We start from the raw sequence: 13,318 nt of genomic DNA, 5'->3' as shown, positions 1-13,318 counted from the left end.
AGCTTTATGTAAATAACAATATTCTTAAAATCTTGCAATCAGAGTACCAATATGGTGACCTAACTATAATTAGGTACTGAAATAGACTAAAAATTAAAACATTTTTTAATTTCTATTTTAGGATCAGTTCTTACATTTGAACTAGACAGCATTCTTTACATTGGTGGTGTGATGAAAGATATGTATGCTGGATTGGGTTCCGGGATTGTATCCCGGCAAGGGTTCGAGGGATGCATAGCGAGTCTGGACCTACCGGGAGAAAGCCCTTCTCTTGTGGATGACGCTGTCGTTCCAAGTAGCTCCCTCCTCACAGGATGCGAAGGTACATACTAATTGATGCATATTAATTTAAAAATCTTAACCCATTTTTAATTCAATAAAATGGTATCCAAATGTGTATTTTCGTGAGTAATTTTCAAAGATAAAATGGCGCCTTCTAAGATACAAAAACATTTTTACTAATACTTGTATAAATTTAGCTTTTTTTTTTCTTTTCATAGTAACTGCATTGATTATTATTATTATTTATCGCAAAATTTATGTTAATTTACATATTTTGATTTTTTTATGTAGAAATAAATATGTATGTATTAATTGTCCTTAATTTTTTTTTATTTCTTATGTTATTTTTGTGAGTAAACCAAGTAAATAGGTTACTTATGAAGAGTAATAAATTGAGCAACTAAGGGAAATTTTGTAGAATAAAAAATGCTTAAGGCAATTTTAATTATTGGAAAATAAAAATGTTGAACCTTAAACAAGAAAAAAATATTTTGTCAAATAAGAATGTGTTCGATTCCAAAAGCACTGACTTTGTAATACTTATGAATAAAAAAAATATTTTTTTTACTATGAATTTAAAATCATGAAAATATTTTTTGCTTTATAATTTTTAATTCCCGCGGAAACGGTCATTGCATTGGCCACGCCCCTAATACGTTACAATTCATGTAAATTTTCAACTTTGTTTGTGACCGTTTAAATTAAAATAGGACCTTGTCACGAATCTTAACATCACAATTATCAAAGCCGAACATGTCACGTTTTTGTAGGGACATATTTTTTATAATTTATTTATTTAAAGTTATGCATGAAAACAATTGATTTGAAAACACAATTAAGATTTTAAAATCCATTTCATATATTTTTATCGGTATTCGTCGTAGTATGTGATATTTTCCTATTATGTAAAATTTGAAAAGCTTTAAAAAATTATTCAACCATTTTGTATAATTTCGTAATATATACGTAGGTATATGTAATTTGTAGAAAGTTAGTAAGAATCAATGTAAGATTTTATTATTTTCAACCATTAATCGATCTATGTATGCATAGGAAAAAAAATTACCTTCCTCATACTCATATTTATGTTTATTGTCTTGAGAGTTGTTTTGTATTTTGACAACAAAGTCTTTGACACTTTATGAAATTCTTTTATATGAATTTTAGGTCCAACAAAATGCAGTCACAATGCGTGCGCTAATAAGGGACTATGTGTACAGCAATGGAACACATATGTATGTGATTGTGATCTGTCATCATTTACTGGACCAACCTGTTATGATGGTAAGTTTATTGATAGGTACATAATTCAAGACGAACTTATATTTAATATTTCCAAATATGTAACTTTAAAATTACCAAAATGCAATACTGTACAGTTCAAGCAAAATGTAAAATAGCCTCCCTCTAGAAATTGAGAAAATATAAATATGTGAACCCTGTAAAATAATAAACTAGAGAATAAGTAGAGGACATTGGAAATATTATGCTAAGATTTTTAATTATGTAATCTCAAATACTTAAAATAAAACAGTGTAAGTCCCATTTGCTTTTGAAATCGGCTATGTCTCAGAGTAATAATTCTCTAGAGAAGTCTTTAAGCTCTTTTGCATAGAACAAAAGCATTCCAAATTTTTACTTTGGTTTTAGTTTTTAGTTTGACAACAAACGTCTAATGGATGGTTTCGGTTAGCGTTCGCAATTCTCTATTATATAATTGTTTTTCTTCGTTAGGTTACTACTATTAGGTTATTACTCTAAGAGCTATTTGCATTTCTGTCATTATATAGTTTTTTTCTTCCTAAAAATTGTGAAAAAATCAACAATCCCTTTTCCCTTTAAATGGATATGTGTATTTCTAATCCATCACCTCATAACATATATATCATTATTATATAATCCAGTATTTCCATTTCATCTATTTATGGTTTATATTTCTCCTTAACATTTCTGCAAAAACCACCTAGCCGGTTTCGAAAGCGCAATGACAATCTATTCAACTTTTATCCTAAAATATTGTATTCCTTTTGTTTCATTAAGTGTTTATAATAATTATTACCCTATAAACACTTAATGCATCAAACAATTTTTTATAATATTTAATCTGTTTTAGAATCCATCGCCTACGAGTTTGGCCCGAATCGGGGTATGATCCAGTACACATTTCCCAACTCCCGGGTTGTGGATACGGAACAAGATCTAGTTGCTCTGGGATTAGTGACTTCTAGATCTGACGCCGTAATCCTCAGAGTGGAATCAGCCACAACTCAAGACTATATGGAGATGGAAATAGTAAGTCTGAAACTCCGTAAGAGCTAATGAAAAATAAAATCAAATTAAAAGTTGATATTTTGACTTTTAAAAAACAATCTTAATATGTGCAACTGATTTTTACGTGATGAGCAGTTTGAAGATACATTGCTATATTATTCTTATAATTTCGACATAAGAGGGAGAATGAATCCTTTCACATTCTTGCGGGCCGGATCAAATGTCCCACGGGCCAGGGGTTGCCCACATGTGCTAAAAATGATTAAATAATATTAATTTTATTGTTTTAACATCATAAGCTAGCATTTGTTTAACTTCTTTTAAAATATATGGAAACCAATCATCTAACATGCATATTATGTTTTTTTTTTTTGGTTTTCAGGTTAAAACAATACATGTCTTTATGTAAAAAAAATATTTTGTTAATTTTGTCTTCTGTTTCAGGTTGAAGGGAATGTATTTATGGTCTACAACGTTGGAAGTAATGACCATCCAATTGGAGAAATTGGAGTAAAAGTTAATGACAACGCCTATCACGTTGTTAGGTTTACCAGACATGGAGCCAACTCCACTTTACAAGTGGATGATTTTAATGTTCTCATCAGTCACCCACAAGGTAATTTTACTCCGGTTTTTATATACATTTTGTGACCTGCCATGACAACGAAATGAATGATATTCGACCCGGTTAAAAAAAGGATGTGTAGTAAATGTTTTTCTTTCGAATTAAAATTGGATCACATAACCTTCGTGTAACAAATGATCAAGATACGCTACACCTGGTGTACTGATGAAATGTCCTTTGCATTACTATATGCAGATATGGAAATTATGATGTGCTTATCCAAGAACTAGTCTTATGGGCATTTTTATATAATAAATCATTTTTATGTTCCAGGTCAACAATCAACGGTTTTTAACAGCCAATCTGCCGTGTACGTGGGCGGAAAGTGGAATAAGGCCAAATCTCGCGTGGAACGAGGGTTCAGTGGAGTCATCGCTGGGCTGGTGGTCAACGGAATCCGTGTCCTGGACTTGGCTGCTGAAAAGGACTCGGGAGCCTCGGTGAGAGGAGACGCGCAACTCATGACCGGGATATTGGAGAGGAACGAACTCCACAGGATGCAACAGGTATGCTGGACTTTGTATGAATATTTTTTGTTGTTAACGATTTTTTAAGATTTAATATGTATATTTTTTTCTTAAGATTTACCAAAAGCCAGTTGCAACAAAAAAATTGGTTTAAAAAAAACAAATTTGTAAGTTTTTTTTTAAATGGACAAAATATACCGCATAAAATAAGTTAGATGAAACAATGCAGTTTGCCCATTTTTATGAAAATCCAGCAATTATTTAACCTTTAACTAAATATTTCCCTTTTCAGTAACTGAAAGTCAGAAGAAGAAAGTAAGAAAACAGTCTTACTGAAAAGGCAAAAAGGTATTAAATACGGAAATTCATGGGACAGGGGAATAGATAGAGGAGGATTTAATAAGAATTAAACGTTTCTTAACATGGTTATGCAAAATTATGAAACAGTTTTTATTGTAAAATGTATCATTAAAAATAAAATTGTTGTTAAAAACTATGAACTAACATTCAGCGCATCACCCGAGTGTCCACAGAAAATAAAATTTACAATATGTATAATACCTAGTCGATGCTCAGTATGCAACGTTAATTGATTATGAAAGTAAAGGATAAACTGTACCCTGTACATAATTTGTTGGTGTACAGAGATTTAAAAAATAAATAATTATGTTATAGGTGGTAAAGGCGGAAATGAAGTGGAATTACTTGTGTGCTGTTTCAATAAAATATTTTAAATTTCAGACTCCGGCATCTGGTTACGGGGGTGTCGGTGTTCTCGACGAGCTGGTGTTCTCTGGAGCTGGTTCAGGGTGTCGGGATGATGATGAAGATGAGTGTCTCCCGGCTCCGGAAGCTGGTTCTGGTGGAGACGACCTCATCACCCCCGTGTATGTGCCTCCCCAGCCACGGCCTACTTCATCCAGTAAAATTAATCAGGTCTTTATAAAAATTTATATTTTTGCCAAATGTTATCAAAGTTGTTCTTCAGGTGAGATCCTTCGGATGATGTCCTGAAGATGAAGTAACCGGTCGATGTATAACTCAAAAGTTAAAGTGGTTTAAACAAATTTATAATATATAATTGTAAAATGTCACTCCACAAAGTGAAAAAATGAAAAAAAAAAGTTATCCTTCTTAACCACATTTGTTTCTAAATCGGCTATGTCGACATCACCTGACTTACCTAGGAGACACTACCTAAGAGTAGTACTGTATCTCTTCCCCATGTTTATTCTGCACCCTTAATGTCTTGATGAGGAAGTAGTGGTAAAACTGTCGTGCTCTGCAGTGTGAGTTATTTTTAATTTTCGAAAAAACAAACTTTTAAGCACTTCTTTTTTATTTTTTCTCCTGACCGCTTTCAAAGCTACACAAGCTTCTTTATCAAGGTATACTTAACTAATGAATTCTATCCTATTTTATTTTTACAGTGATAACCAAATATTACATTATTGATACATGTGGAGCTAATAAGTCAAGTGTTTTTGTCATGTTGTTCTTTTAATGACGGGACATGCGAAGTAAGATGGATACGGTCTTGAAAACTAGACAGGAGTAGACTTAAGGATAAATTGTTTATTTGATTATTTATTATTTTTTCGTATTTTAAATAGCTTTTTTAATTACTAGATTTCCAAGTTGTCTAATTTTAATATTTTATTTTCAGCATGCAGATTCCAGTGTTTTTATTAAAATCATGCTTATTTTCTATCAGCAAGTTTTGCGAATTCAGAAAAATTATTATTATTTTGGCATCAAGTGTTCTTTTACTGTAATATTTAAGTTTTTCTAAAGACAAATATTAAAATTTATTTTTTCTATAATATACATCAAAGAAATACAAGAGCTTCAAATAATTTAACTTGCGAACAACCTAGGACTAAAGCTAGGGTTTCCTAGGACAGCGGTGCCCGTATTTTAACGGCCGTAGTGAACGGTGATGCAGTGGACAGCCGTCGTAAAGGTGACTAGAGTGTGGTTTTCTAGGAAAACGGTGTTATCAACACCATTTAACACCGTTTTCCTGGGAAACCACTCTCTAATCACCTTTACGACGGCTGTCCACTGCATCACCGTTCACTACGGCCGTTAAAATACGGGCACCGCTGTCCTAGGAAACCCTAGCTTAACAGAAAAAGAAACAGTTTGTGTTTACAGCAATAAAGTTCTACAATTCACTTTATATTGACCTAAAAAATAAACAAAACATATACGAACTTAAAAAACACCTAAATAAAACAGTTCTTACAGCCCGTGTGACAAGTGATGTTATTTTATTGACTTTTTACTAAACTATTGTGTCAATATATATTCTATCCCCTCTTACCAGCACTTTTGCTTATTGGGAATATTTTGTACAAATAAAATATTTAATCTTATGTAATATGTAAAGTTAAAAACGATGTATTTTGTCATAAATCAATAAATGTAATCTAGATTGAATCGCAATCATTACAATTTAATTGGTCTATGCCAGATTTATTATATTTAAGGACTTTATCTTTGTGATTTTTTAACAATGTTCCTGTGTTATTAGTTGTGTAGAATGCAGGTTTGATGTTTGATGGTAGGGAATTACGGAATTTGGGGGGGCATACGCAATTTGACCAGAATTTTATGGCCCCCAAAGTTTGAGTGATACCCACGAAAAAATTAAGATTTCCAGACTTCAACCAGGATTATCATCGACAGTCTTCTAGGGCACAGGAGCCAGCATGTGTGAAGAAGAGGCGTTATTTACAATTTGATCGATAATGTTTTCATAATTTTACTTTCATTTCAGAATAAGAAAGAACAAAAGAGTGGTAAACTCGAGAAGCCGTGTGATGATGAAGACTGCTTCGCAGGATCGGGTTCTAGTGAAATCACTACTGAAGTGGATCATACAGAGCCCCCAAGGTGATTAAAATTAAACAAGTTGATAATTAATAAAGTTTCAGTTTTTATGAGTGTAACAAAATTTCTATTCTTTTCAAATATTCCTCAGTTCTGGAACGAGCACGACAGACGGTGGTACATCCACCTCTCATCTTCCGAGCGGAGCGACCACTCTTGTCCACGGCGCTGGCAGCACTTCTGTCCATCCCGTGTCCCCGTGGTCGCCATCCACCAAACCAGACCCGTCGACGGCGAGCGCAGGCACCACCACCCCTGTGCAAACCTCTCCAGAGGCTGAGGAAGAAGTTCCTTCCACCGCCGTCCATCGGACTACCGTTCACACCATCCCTGACCAGTACACCTGGGGACCTATTGAAGAATCCAGTCCCAACTACGCGGGACTGCCGGAGAGATTGCCTCCTATGCATTTACCACCTATTCAATACTACCCTCCTACTCCATACACTCCCTCAAAAACAACGCCGAGGATCAATCCGGAAGCTTCAGATTTCCTGGCCATGGTCATTGGTAAGTACATGAATTAATTTTCTTATTCCTATTTTAATTTTACAAATATTAAATAAATGTAAGCAAGAACATCATAACATACAATGTGTTTCTTTTTCAGGTATCGTGGCGAGTGCACTAATAGTTGTGATTCTCATCGTTCTAATAGTCCTTAAATTCAAGTCTCGAACAGACCCAAGTTATAAGGTGGAGGATGATAAAGCTTTCCAGCAAGGTGCTAGTGCGGCCTTATTAGGAAATCAGGTAGTAAAATCTTTTATATTTTGAAAATTTTAAAAATAATTTATATACTCTTTAAGCTAGAGCTAATGTAGAAAGATGTTCTTGTTCTCCGCCCAATCTTACTAATTATCTTGCTGATTTTTCTATATTTAAATGTATGCACATAGTATGTGCTTGTATTATTTCTTTACTGTTAATAAATCCAATAAATAAGAGGAATACTGTGAGAGTGGCGGAATAAAATAGGTATGTGGATTATTGATCAATTATGTAATAGTCATTTTGTGATCTCAAAATCACTTTGATTTAATAGAATTTTGGTTAAAATATCGTCTTCTTAACCCTTCCATTACTGTGCCAAAAACATCGTTGCTTTTCTGTGCTGTGTAGTCAATACACATACAAAAATGAGAGATTTAAAATCTGAAAAGGGAAATATCACGTTGAATACTCTCAAGTAAAAAAAAATATTTTACCACTTATAAGGAGCATAAAAAATATTTTTAAATCTATAATTTTGAATTCCCATGAAAATGGTCCAATGCATTGGCCACGCTCCTAATATGTCACGATTCATGTAAATTTTGATCTTTGCGACCGTTTAAATTTAAATAGAACATGTCACGAATTTTGACATCACAATTATCAAGATCAGACATGTTGCGTTTTTGTAGGGACAATTTTTTTTTCAATTTCTTTTTTAAAGTTCTGTATGAAAACATTAATCCACGATATACATATTGAGTTTGAAAATACAATTAATATTTCTGAATCAATTTTGTATATTTTTATCGGTATTTGTAGTATGTGATATTTCCCTATTGCTTCAATTATTTATAGTTGAAGTCAAAAATGATAACATTTTAAATCTAATTGCTAAAAACTTGAAAAAACGCAGTAGCGCGAGCAAGAGGATCACCCCTAACGAAGCTCGGAGAGGCAGTCTGGCAGTAGTACTGGCTATTGGCCTGCATGAAGCGTGAAATTGTCTCTCATGCTCGTGAATATACCTGTAGTATCGAGAGTGAGACGTAAGAGTGTGCGACAATCGCGTATTCGGTACTCTTTTACTTATGAAGTATTTGTTATTAAATAATTAATTATTTTTACCGATGTAAAGTAATACCACAAAAATACCAAAATTGTAACGCAGTGTTAATTATATTTACATAGATATTAAAAGTTATTAGATGTAATGTGACTAGCTACACATTATTGGGGAGGGAGGGTTAACAGCCCATTCAATTGAACATGACTTATTTTAAGTGATCTTCGTAATACTGTCACTGTGTAGACATTAATTCATTTTTGGATTAGAAAAATATTTAGTTTTTTAGGGAAATGTCAAGGTTTTTTTTTGTTACATTTTTAAAGTAATAATATGATAAAATATTATTTATATTTAAAGCATTAACTTTGTGGTCAAACATTTTACTAAATGTTATTCAATATTTGTATACAACCACTTACCGACTTTTCTATGTCTACCGGTTTTAAGACGTACCCATCTCTTTGTCAGATCACCGATTCAACCAACATGTGCTTATTAAAATGCATGTCGTGTTGGTTTTATATTTTTGTGCAACAACTATGGTGAATGTGTATAGTGGGCTTTGCATGTTGGTTTAATTGGTGATCTAACAAAGAGATGGGTATGTCTCGAAACCGGTAGACATAGAAAAGTCGGTAAGTGGTTTTATACAAATATTGAATAACATTTAGTAATAAAGTATTAGCAAAATATTGGTAGCATAAAAAATACTTTCAAATTTGTAATTTTGAATCCATTGGCCAAGCCCCTAATACATCACAATTCATGTTTATTTGTCCCCACCATTGAAATTTGTTTAGAACAATTTCGCGAATCATGACGTCACGACAACCAAGGACAAACACGTCTCGTTTTTCTACGAACATATTTTTATTGAATTCATTTTTTACATTCATGTATTAAAACATTTTTCCACAATATCCATATTGATTTTGAAAATACAGTTAGTTATTCTAAATCCATTTCATACATTTTTATCAGTATTCGTAGTATGTGATATGTTCCTATTGTGATGTTCAAATCCCTCGTGACAGCAAATGTTTTCTTTTGCAGGTCCAGTCTAGCCAAGCTAATATGGGCTACCAAATGAACGGGGCATCGATGCAGAGGAATGCAGCGCCGGTACCGATGGCAAGAAATGGTGCCAACGGAAAGAAAAGAGACAGTAAAGATATTAAAGAGTGGTACGTGTAAGTGTGAAGGAAACAAAATGAACCTTAAGTGAACCAAGAGACTCGTGATTAAATTTTCCTTTAAAATGTGATGTATACAAACAGTTTAATTTTTATATGGTCGATAAGTGTCGGGTTTCGGTGTAATAGAGTAACTTAGAAGTTTAGAAGCGATTATTGTCATGATTTTGTATTTTTCGTTTTCCCGTCGTTTTACAAAAAATGGACTTTTGGGGAAACAGAAGTGATAGTTGCATTATAATTGTTACGTGGCTTGAAATTTCTGGCGAAGGAGTAGCTTTAGATCGGAATCATTAGAGAGTGCAGAACACGAGAGCTATTTTAGGAGGTCAACGGACTTTGTGAATCAATATATAGTTATTTTCAAGAATCATTACAATAATTTACTATTAAGTTTAAACAAATTGTTAAGATCGCACTTATTACGAAGTTTCTAGATTGTAAGGCCGCACAGTTGATTGGGTGAGGTGATCTCCGAGCCAGGCAGTGTAACAATGTCGTTCTGCAGTTGTTATTCGTATGTTCAAATATTGTGATTCTATCGTCATTTAATGCGTCAATTTAATTAACAGGGGAACGATAATAATACGAACAAAGTGAGAACAATATCCCCCGCTATACTGAGGAGAGGGATCACACTTGTATCAGTAGAACGTGATGTGTTTGTATTATAATACTTTAACAATATATTCTGTAATATATTTCCTGTTCTCGTGACATTTGTGGAAGGTACGAAGTATGTTATGCATTCTAATCTGGATAATTCCACTGTGTGCAATAATACTATTTAATATTATCAACGTTATCAATTTCTTCCGAAAATTGTTAAATATTTATGTATTACACCATCTGTACTTTCTCAAGCAAAAGATCTTTTATGTAAAATACATATTGCTCTTTAGTTAACACTGCCTAAGTCATTTTTGTTCTATGATAAAAAAACTGATTATTTTATTGAAAGCTCATCTAAATTACGCCTTTAAATATATTTAAATGAAACGTTTATGCATAAATTGTCGCCTAATAAAAAATCTAGGTCTAATTCTTCCTAATTTAATAAAATAAGCAGTTTTTTTATCATCTAAAATTAACGAAAATGACTGACACGGTTATGTTAATTAAGCGACGATATTTTGCTGTAAGAAGTCTTAAAATTTTATATCTGGTATACTCCAAAGACTTTTTTATTCATATAATGTCCATAAATATTAGGGACTTTCATAAGTTTTCACTGTTTCCCGATAAATGGTGTTATCTTAGCAATTTTACTTCGGGCGATACTACAGCCAACTTTGTCGTGAAGCCCACAAGGCTAGGCTTGCAATGACAGTATATGGTATTCCACCAAACGTAAACAACATATTTTTTCAAAGTGTTAAACATGTCGAATTTCGCACCAAAAAAATTGTATTTGCGGCAAATTTTATTACGTTACTTTTTTTTTTCATCTGCAGCTGAAGCACATAGAATTCTTCTGAAGACTTACAGCGACCATGCTATGTCGGAGGAAACAACATACAGATATTGATTTAGACACCTTTTTAAAAAATATTTATTATAATTTTTTCTTTACATTTTACAATAGGTAAAATAAAAAACTATTACATTAACACAACAAAAAAACCCACAAAGGCATGGGCTGTGTGTGATATACATACAGATATGAGATACAAGAATATGATAGATATCAAAAGTTAAAAAATGAATGCTAATATTGGAACACAATTTTTTTGTCGCTAAAAATTAGAAAATTATAATAAAAGAAAAAAGCTTTAAAAACAATGATTTTGATGTTGAAGATTAAGAACACTCTGGCGCACCGAAAAAGTTCGGAGACGAAGAATTGGAACTATTACTCGATAAAGACCTATATCAGACGCAAAATGATCTTGCGGAATCATAAGAAGTTGATCACACAACCGTTGCCAAATGTCAAATAGCATTAAAATTTATGCCGGCAGACGTCGAATGGCATTTTTTCACATGTCAACAGCTGCTCCAACGGCAAAAAATAAAGGTTCTTTGTATTGTATCATAATTGGTGATGAAAAGTGGATAGACTACGATAACCCGAAGTGTAGAAAATCGTGGGGTAAGCCCGGCCATGCATCAACATCCACGGCAAAGCCTAATATCTATGGTTTCACTCATGCTCTGTATTTGGTGGAACCAGTTGGGTGTAGTGTATTATGAGCTCCTCAAACCCAACGAAACCATCACAGTAAATTGCTATCGACTACAATGGATGCATTTGAGCTGAGCATTGAAGGAAAAACGGGTGTAATACGAGGAGAGATACGATAAAATAATTCTGCAGCATGACAACACTCGGCCACATGTTGCACGGCTAGTCAAAACATACTTGAACACGCTCAAATGGGAAGTCTTACTCCACCCGCCATCTTCACCAGATATTGCTCCTTCCTATTACCACGTGTTCTGATCGATGATTCATAGCCTGTCTGAGCAGCGCTTCCATTCTTATGAAGATGCCAAAAAATGGCTTAATTCGTAGATAACCTCAAAAGATAAGTCGTTCCTTCAAAATTGGTACTCATATGTTACCAGAAACATGGGAGAAAGTAGTTGTTAGTGATGAACAATACCAATGACATGTTCTTTACTAATTTAAAAAAAATAAAGCTTTGATTCTCACGAAAAAACATTGAGAACTTATTCCAGTCCCAATACCTAAGTTTTTTTTTTTGTTAGACATTTTTAAAAAAGCAATTTATTTTTTGTAAAATTCATATGGTTTTGAAAAATGGTATAGATTATCTTGTTGGGCAGAAAATTTTTGTTTTTTAACAAAAATTTAAGAAATACTCTCACATAATATACTTTTTACACTTAAGATCTTTTGCTTCTAAAGTGATTTTTTCATATGTTTCTAATTGGTATTATTTTAAATTATTATCTCATTTATTAAATTGATATATTTTTTCATTTGCTTAAAAATAACTATAAATACCTATTCATTGTCTTTAGGAGTCAAAAAATCTCAAATTTATTTGAAATCCATGCTAATTAGTAAATAATATTATTTGCTTTTTGCTGGCAAAGGTTAACACTTTTGCTTATTTTCTTGACTTATTTAAAGGTACCTAATTTTTCGTATTCAAATTACATTAGACAACAAAAAATGTAAATGCAAATTATATTTTTTCTTTTAATGATTTGATTTTAAAAATGTGTTTAGTTTTCTTTTGCATATGACCATAATAAATAACAATTTATTACAAAATCTATCTAAAATTTTAGAGATTTCACTTTTGTTTTATGGTTCATAAGAAATCTCATAGCATAATGTGTGGCGAAAAAATAGATTCATCTTTTTATTTGGAGTCTATTAATTTGTTTTTTCGCCACTTGTTTTCACAATTTTTTTCATACACATTTAACATATGTAGAATTCAAACAATGATCGTACCTAACATCAGTTTCATTTAAATCTTAAAATTTTCAATGTGTGTTAATTTAGATTGGTATAAAAATATTTTTGGTTGTGCTCACTGAAATTTTTTGATTTTTGTTATTATGCTATAAGATTATAAGGTTTTAAAAGGATATCATGCTAATGAAGGTAGAAATTATGTAAATATGTGGCTTTGTTGAGGGGAATCAAATGAAATGGTCTGACAAAAAAATAGAAGTATATTTGTATTGAAAATCATTTCCACATATCTCTTTTTAAAGTCATGTTTACTGTAGATTTTGAAAACATTTAAAGCAGATTTTATGTTCAGTAATTGAGAGCAGATGATGTAAATTATCAATCTTGTTTAGTATTTTGACTTAATTA

The 13,318-nt window shown here is 32.4% G+C and overlaps 1 protein-coding gene across 1 annotated transcript in view; it reads left to right on the top strand.

The window, feature by feature from the left end:
- The window catches only part of LOC148276324 (neurexin 1-like), a 137,354-nt gene extending 126,069 nt beyond the window's left edge, over nt 1–11,285 (top strand). The window contains exons 12-21 of the mRNA XM_088234430.1: nt 122–322; nt 1,450–1,566; nt 2,396–2,574; nt 2,998–3,169; nt 3,452–3,684; nt 4,387–4,581; nt 6,428–6,543; nt 6,632–7,050; nt 7,151–7,293; nt 9,377–11,285. Of these exons, the coding sequence (XP_088090556.1) occupies nt 122–322; nt 1,450–1,566; nt 2,396–2,574; nt 2,998–3,169; nt 3,452–3,684; nt 4,387–4,581; nt 6,428–6,543; nt 6,632–7,050; nt 7,151–7,293; nt 9,377–9,517 (1,916 nt within the window). The 3' untranslated portion in view covers nt 9,518–11,285. The remainder of the gene's footprint in view (nt 1–121; nt 323–1,449; nt 1,567–2,395; nt 2,575–2,997; nt 3,170–3,451; nt 3,685–4,386; nt 4,582–6,427; nt 6,544–6,631; nt 7,051–7,150; nt 7,294–9,376) is intronic.
- The last annotated feature ends 2,033 nt before the right edge of the window (nt 11,286–13,318 follow it).

This window comes from Micrasema longulum, unplaced genomic scaffold (assembly GCF_059751315.1).
Source record: "Micrasema longulum isolate JH-2025_06_02 unplaced genomic scaffold, ASM5975131v1 h1tg001241l, whole genome shotgun sequence".
NCBI lineage: Eukaryota > Metazoa > Arthropoda > Insecta > Trichoptera > Brachycentridae > Micrasema > Micrasema longulum.
Note: the sequence above shows the minus strand (reverse complement) of the source record. Positions and strands in the feature narration are given on the sequence as shown.